Source organism: Penaeus chinensis, chromosome 31 (genome assembly GCF_019202785.1).
Source record: "Penaeus chinensis breed Huanghai No. 1 chromosome 31, ASM1920278v2, whole genome shotgun sequence".
Taxonomy (NCBI): Eukaryota; Metazoa; Arthropoda; class Malacostraca; order Decapoda; family Penaeidae; genus Penaeus; species Penaeus chinensis.
This window is the reverse complement of record NC_061849.1, coordinates 17,868,711-17,876,210: the sequence shown is the minus strand read 5'-3', so window position 1 is coordinate 17,876,210 and position 7,500 is coordinate 17,868,711. Positions and strand designations below refer to the sequence as shown.

General features: G+C 34.4%; 1 protein-coding gene across 3 annotated transcripts in view; it reads left to right on the top strand.

Annotated features, from left to right (window-relative positions):
- Positions 1-7,500, top strand: part of LOC125042241 (deoxyribodipyrimidine photo-lyase-like) — a 20,349-nt gene that overhangs the window by 11,679 nt on the left and 1,170 nt on the right. For all 3 annotated transcript variants that reach the window (XM_047637767.1, XM_047637765.1, XM_047637766.1), the window contains exons 2-10: positions 279-457; positions 2,152-2,278; positions 2,466-2,591; positions 2,785-2,987; positions 3,130-3,288; positions 4,354-4,552; positions 6,685-6,877; positions 7,089-7,170; positions 7,358-7,500. The exon at positions 7,358-7,500 is cut by the window's right edge and continues 17 nt beyond it. In XM_047637767.1, coding sequence (XP_047493723.1) covers positions 368-457; positions 2,152-2,278; positions 2,466-2,591; positions 2,785-2,987; positions 3,130-3,288; positions 4,354-4,552; positions 6,685-6,877; positions 7,089-7,170; positions 7,358-7,500 — 1,322 coding nt within the window. In that variant the 5' untranslated portion in view covers positions 279-367. The remainder of the gene's footprint in view (positions 1-278; positions 458-2,151; positions 2,279-2,465; positions 2,592-2,784; positions 2,988-3,129; positions 3,289-4,353; positions 4,553-6,684; positions 6,878-7,088; positions 7,171-7,357) is intronic.

Genomic DNA, 7,500 nt, shown 5'->3' with positions numbered 1-7,500 from the left:
TGATATACTTCTTACATTTCCATAGATATTGTTGAAATTATACTAGTATCAGTTTCTTTTATTTGGCAATTACATAATGCAAGTGGTTAGAGATAGATTTTGAATCAGATCATGGATTTCAGCCATGTGACAGTCTATAGGGCAAAACTTTTCAACAGTGGTATGATTTTGTGATAATTTTGATTAATTCATATAAAGGTTTGAAATTCTTGCTGAAAATATTATGTTTGGGTAGCATTTATGATATATTAAATAATAACATCTTTTTACCTTTACAGGATTTATCAGAAGCAGGACTCTGAATATTTCCTCCTTTTATAAGGTATCCTGTAATATTCTGTGTAGAGACTTTTCATCCATTAGAAGTATGGCATCAGATGAACCAGCACCCAAGAAAGCAAAAACGGATGAAGATGCTCTCAATATCCACAAACGTTTGAAGAAGGAGCGATATGAAGTAGGTTCTTAGTGCATGAAAGTGTGTAACTTGTGTGATATTATATGACTTTATCTCATGCACTTTAACTTATGAATTTCCAAAGAGAAGAGTTTTGTTTTTTTTTGTAATAAGAAATTGCTTAAACCAGTGAGTTCAGGTAGGCTTCATAACTGATCCCTAGCAGAGAAAGTGCTTGTAAATGCATGTCTGTGTAAGCACAATCAACAATATGAAACTTTCATGGACAGTTTATGTACCCAGCACCAATAGATTAATACAGTAGCCATGATACTCACTTCCCACAGATGATTGTATTGACATAATAATAATTATAATAATCAAATGTATGCTTAACTATGTAGTCAAGTTAATTTAGATTAAACTAGAATAGGATAGGGAAAGTTACCAACATAAGAATTATTTTCACTATTTTTTTATGTGTTCTATATCTATCTGAACTTATCATGGGTCTGTGTGAACCACTTTATGGTAGAAGGCAGGTTTACACAATAAATATAACAAAGGCTGATTTCTAATTTCAGCATCTAAGATATGGGTAAGTCAGGTCTTCAGTTGAATTTGAAGCTTTATTAATTCTGTTTAGTATAAGTTGATAGGTGTGATCAAAGCTACAGATAACCTAAGTCTTACTAGGCTAGCCCTCAGGTCAGGTCAAACTCAAGTAGGTTTGCAATTGTATAACAGTAAAACCTAATAGGGTCATATACTACAAGTGACTGGGTAAGACCCAGCACTGGCTAAATAGTTAACAAAGCTAAGAGGCCAGCAGGTGCCTGGCTGGCAAAAACAGATATTTGATAAATTATATTTTGTTGTGTGTCTTTGTCTTCTTTCTTTCTTTCTATCTTTTTTTTTTTTTTTTTTTTTTTTTTTTTTTTTTTTTTTATACTTTACTTTACTTTACTTTACTTTACTTTACTTTACTTTACTTTACTTTACTTTATTCTTTATTTTAATATTCAGTTTTCTGCAATTCAACCTGCATCACTGGTCATGGTGGGCAGGAATAGGATCCTGAGCATGGAAGTAGTTTTCTCCCAGGAGCTGGCATTCTTCCAGTCATGGCTAAGGGATGGTACATTCCATGCTCGTATACTGATAGCCCCTTCCTAAATGCTCATCAAGTCTAATCACCCTCCATAAAGTTTGTGTACTCGTGGCGAGTCATTTCTGTCACCCTGGCCGTCAGCCAAAATCCTCATGACAACATGTCCCTGTCACCCTGACCCTCTGGTAAATTTTCCCATGATAGTGTATTCATGTCACCTGCCCCGCAAGCCAAATTTTTCTCATGATGTGATGGTCATGTCATCCAAAACTTGAGGGTTAAGACTTAGTGAATAATTCTTCTTCTTCTTCTTCTTCTTCTTCTTCTTCTTCTTCTTCTGTAACATATCCCTAGTAATGGCATCATTTGAAAATCTTCGTTTTATGTCATGTAACTTTTTCTCTTCTGTTTGCATTCACAGTTCTAAACACTTATCATTAAAATAATTTCTATTCATCATTAATATATTTTCAGGTAAAAAATGAAATATAAAAGTAGAACCTTCTTGGATGAAGTAAACCTTGCCATATCTTACTGTTTGACTGATAGTAATACAAATGCAAGAAGTTACCAGAAGTATTTTAAGTCTACACTAGTTTAAGATAAAATAATGTTTATATATTCATGTTGTTTCTCTTAACAGGAGGCTGAGGATGTAAGTGAATTTAAGTTCAATAAGAAGCGAGTAGAAGTGATTAGTAAAGAGGGAGAAGTACCTGATGATTGTGATGGGATTGTATACTGGATGTCTCGAGACCAGAGAGTTCAAGGTAGGCCTAAGGATTTTTTTATGCTTTAGGTTTTATGACAGGTTAACACAGCATTAGAATCTGAGATTACAATTTAGAAAATATTGTAATTAATCTTTTAAGGCAAAAAAATATGATTGGATTTGGTTAAACTTACTTGAAAATCTCATAATAGATCTTTAGTGTATAATCAGATTGTATTTTCCAGATAACTGGGCATTGTTGTTTGCCCAGCGACTGGCATTGAAGAATAAAGTGTCACTCCATGTTGTTTTCTGTCTGGTTCCAAAGTTTTTGGATGCAACCATTCGCCATTTTCACTTCATGTTAAGGGGTAAGTTATTTAATATTGTTTGGGGGATTTTATAATTATTCATGTGTATATGTAATATAATAATCTCTTTTTTTAAGTTGTCTTTTTGGGTACATAACATTAATTCACAATTGTATTGGACATAATCAACATTATTACAGACATTAGAAAAAAAAAAATTTGTGCACAGCCATTAACTCTTTATTGATTACAGGTCTAGAGGAGGTCGAGAAAGAGTGTAAAGAACTTAACATTGAGTTTCATCTTCTCCTTGGTGAAGCAAAAGAAGTTTTGCCCACCTTCATCAAGGAACACAAAATTGGGGGATTAGTTACAGATTTCTCACCCTTGCGTGTTCCTCAGCAGTGGCTCAAAGATGTTAAGAAAGCTATACCGAGTAGCATTCCAATGTGCAAGGTGATTAGATAGTGAATTTAGACTATTGATTATTGGTACTGAAAAATATACACAAACATATATTGTGTATATGATAATATTGATGTGTGTCTGATTTTATTTGTCATTTTTGTTAAAATGGGACACTATTGGTTTGTTACAGGTTGATGCACATAACATTGTGCCATGCTGGATAACCTCAGAAAAACAAGAATACTCAGCAAGAACAATAAGAAAGAAAATTCACGACAAGCTCCCCAATTTCTTGACAAAATTCCCACCTGTTGCTAAACATCGTTATACAAGCAAGTACAAATCAGAGGTATGTCTGTCTTATAGTGTAGATTCCATAGTCTACATGCCAATCCTGTACTTTCTGCAAAAGTCACATAGATTGCATTGGTGTAGATATTTAAAAAAAAATAATAATAATAATTAAGAAGTTCTCAAATTATTATTAATATTATGAAAAAAAAATAATAACATTAACTCCCTGGTATATGACTCAAGCTGGGGATTATCACCACCTCAGCCAGGCCAGGGAATAATATCTAGGGAAGTAGGGGAGCTGGACCTAGTACATTATTTGTGCAGATCCTGTCTATTTTTGGTAAACAATGATGATTTATTGTCTGCAGCTGTCTTGAGAATTAATTAATATTTTGTAGTTGTAACATCAGCTTAGTGTTTGGAAATGACTTTCCTATTGTGTCTTGTTGTTTACAAATATGTTGCCTGATTAAAGCAAGCATGTATATGAGATGGAGTAATGTGCACAAAAATTTGCCTTCTGTAATAGCCCCTATATGGATTTCAATTTAAAAAAATAAGGGACAATAAAAAGGCTTAAAGTGAATGTTTAAACCAATATTCTGCTAATTCCTTAAAGCTTCAGTTCAATCACAAAAAATGTAAAACAAGAGGAAACAAAAAGAGTTGCATTCCTCTCCTTGCATTGGTATTAAGGGCTTGAAAATATTCAGCAGTTTGAGAGGGAGTTTGAGATTTGGTGGTAATATTTTCAACCAATTCGTTTGGATTCAGGATCTAAAATCCATGAAAAGAAGTAAAACTTTTGATGATTTATTATTTTTTAAAGTTTTGATAGAAAAAAAGGAATTTGAATTGTTTTAAAGTTATTCGCTCTTTATTTAAGTAATTTTATGTGTCACTTAACCTAGTGTCTGGAGAAACAATTCCTTAATTAAATTTTCAAAATCTTGGGAGATAAAAGAAAGATAAGTACAAGTGTTATTCCTCTTCAATTGTTGGCTGTACTAAGAGTTTTTGTACTGTGACTCAGGCTGATTTCATGTTTTTTTGTATGTTTGTGTGTTTTGGTGCCTGTGATTTTGCACTTTCCTATAACTGTGACTTTTTCTAATAGGGTGTGGATTGGATAGAGGCTGAGAAAAGTCTAGAGGTAGACCAAACAGTCAAGCCAGTAGACTGGGCAACTCCAGGAACAAGAGCAGGCCTGGACCTCCTGAATGAATTTTGCTTGAAACGTCTTCGCAAATTTGCTGAGAGCCGTAATAATCCAACATTAAATGCACTGAGTAACCTGTCACCTTGGATACATTTTGGTTAGTAGTTGGATTGCTGTAATGTATTTTTTAGTAAGTTGATAGTTTGTATACTTAATATTTCCTCTTCATTTATTTGGCAGTGCATGTGAAGAAGCAGATTTGTACATGCATAGCCATTTATAAGTGTACACATACCCCTTTGCTAGTGCATTTAATTCTACATCTGTGTGCTTTAATGGAAAGTAGGTAGATGCTCTACACACATATTTTGTTAATATTTTCCTATTAACACTACACAACAAAAAACTTCCAATGTAGAAAAAGATGTATAGATGAGAATTAATAACTTCATCATGCAAGAGATGTATTTGGAGCAATTCTGTGACATTTTCTTCAGAAATACAAATGTCACGAGCTGAAGGTTCCCCTGACTTCCATGACCTTTGCTCATTAACCCATTGAATCTGAAGGTTCCCCTGACTTCCATGACCTTTGCTCATTAACCCATTGGATCTGGAAGCTTGACTGCCATTGCATGGCCCAAAATATGGGCATTAGACTTACTTTACCAGCCAGTCTGACAGTTGTGCGGCTTGTAGGCCAGGCATATGCGAATACTTGTTTCCGGTAACAAGATTACATGTCTTCCGTTTGAATGATAATTGCTCTTCTTCTATATAAGTGTTTTTAGCTTTTTGCCATTTTCCAAAGTCTAAATTTGCCATTTGATTTTCTTTATCCAGATGGTAATATACTATTTTCATCTCTCGAGATAGTCCATAACTCAGTAGCTGATGGATCATACATTCCAAACTAGTTTATTGATGGAAATGATGCAAAAATCCCTTCCTAAATTTCTTTAAGCTTTGTGCACTCATGGCGAGTTATTCCCAACCCCCCGGCCTTTAACCAAAATTCTCACAATGGCAAGATTACATCACCCCGACCCACAGCTAAATTTTCCCATGACAGTATGTTCGCATCACCTGCCTCTCAAGTCAAATTTTCCATTATTTGGATTGAAGAGGTTAAGCACACACTAGTTTTGTCTGTCTGGGGATCCCTGCTGAGTGGCTGCCAGCTACAGGGTGGGATTGGTCACACTAGTGTCCCTCCATAGCGAAACATTGTCCCAAAAAAGACCAAAATGTTAACAGTAACCTCCTGGATGAACTACACATCAGAGATAATTTTGGATTCTATGAAAATAATTGTATATCAATTGAAGACTGATAAGACTGATTTTTAAAATTCCACATAGTTTTTATTTTAGAGCAGGTATCATTGTTTACTGTCATCTTCAGCATAAAATAATCAATATGTCACATATATTTTAGAAGTTCAAAAATCACCTCCAAGATGCCCTTAGTGTTCTTTTCAATGGAAAGGACCAATTTCAAATCAAAACAAATTTGACGACTGTGGACAGTAGCAACCATTAGAGCAAGTCTAAATGGAAATTTCATTATCATTATATATACTTTTATTTTTTAACACCTGCAGATTTGTTTATAAGCTACAGTATATTACTAGGGAGTCTTGATGGATAGCATTTTTCATGTGTAGATGTACACAGAATATTTCATCATAAATTTTTGTAATTTTTGTACTTTCTCATATTAATATAAAAGTGTACTTTGGACATTCACAAACATATGTCCTTATTCCTCCCAAGAAATAACCCAAGGTGAGCTCTAACAATCATTTGGTAATTTCCTCATTCATGTATGTATACCATAGTCTAGCTAACTCCAAATCACCCCCCCCCCCCTTCACCAAGGACAGTCCTTTTAAAGGCCATCAAAAGGTTCACTAGTTGCACTTCCTTTATACGAATTTCCATCCTTAAGTTCAGAACAACTGATGTGTCCTATCTTGGATGAGATAACATAGATAGGTGTGCGTTAGTAGAGGGATGCTCTCATTTGAGGTGTGCGTAGTGGCAGGATTTCCTGATAGTGGAATGGATGATAGCAGAGGGTTGATGTGGAATGCTTCTAGATCAGTCATAGACATATACCTATGAACCCTTGTCTCACATTCATATATGTATATATATTTCTTATTGATAATAATAAAATAATAATAATTTTAAAAATATATATAAATCAGTTTGCCTCACAAAGACAAATACACTATTACTAAAGTATGCATATTACACACTGTTGATTATAAGGGGTTTACCACAGGCCAGATATCAGCCCAGAGGTGTGTCCTGGAAGTCAAGAGATACAACAAGCAGCTAAGCAAATCTGTAGAAGCTTATGTGGAAGAAGCTGTGGTAAGGAGAGAGTTGTCAGACAATTACTGCTTCTACCAGAAAAATTACGATAATATTGATGGAGCATATGAATGGGCTCGCAAAACCCTTGAAGACCACAGGCAAGTATAGGCATGAGTAATGATAATGTGATATTTTAAATTATTGCACATTTTTCCATTTAAGTTACAAATGAATTTTGGGGTTATTTTTCTTCACTTTTTTTGCTGAAGCCCTCAACAATCCAATAGTAAGTGCTGTGAACAACAACCCCTTTTATATGCCTTATGAAGGATTAGGTTCAACTAAAATATTTTTTGTACCTCATTCCAGAAAGGACAAACGGCCATATGTTTACACAAGGGAAACACTAGAGGAAGGAAAAACACATGATGAACTTTGGAATTCTGCTCAGGTGTGTCTTGTGGCCTGCTATAAGTCTCATGATTCTGTAAAACTTTGGTAGAATTCTCCCCCCCTCTCTTTATCTTGTGAATTAGCATAAAATATAGGAGGTATTTTATTTATTTATTTATTTATTTTATTTTTTTTTTTAATAGTTTTGGTATTCTATATTCAAATTCTATTACTGTCATCAACAGATACAATTGGTGACTGAGGGTAAAATGCATGGCTTCTTGAGAATGTATTGGGCAAAGAAGATTCTGGAGTGGATGAAGAGCCCAGACGAGTCTTTGGCAACAGCAATCTATCTCAATGACAAATACAGTCTTGATGGCAGAGA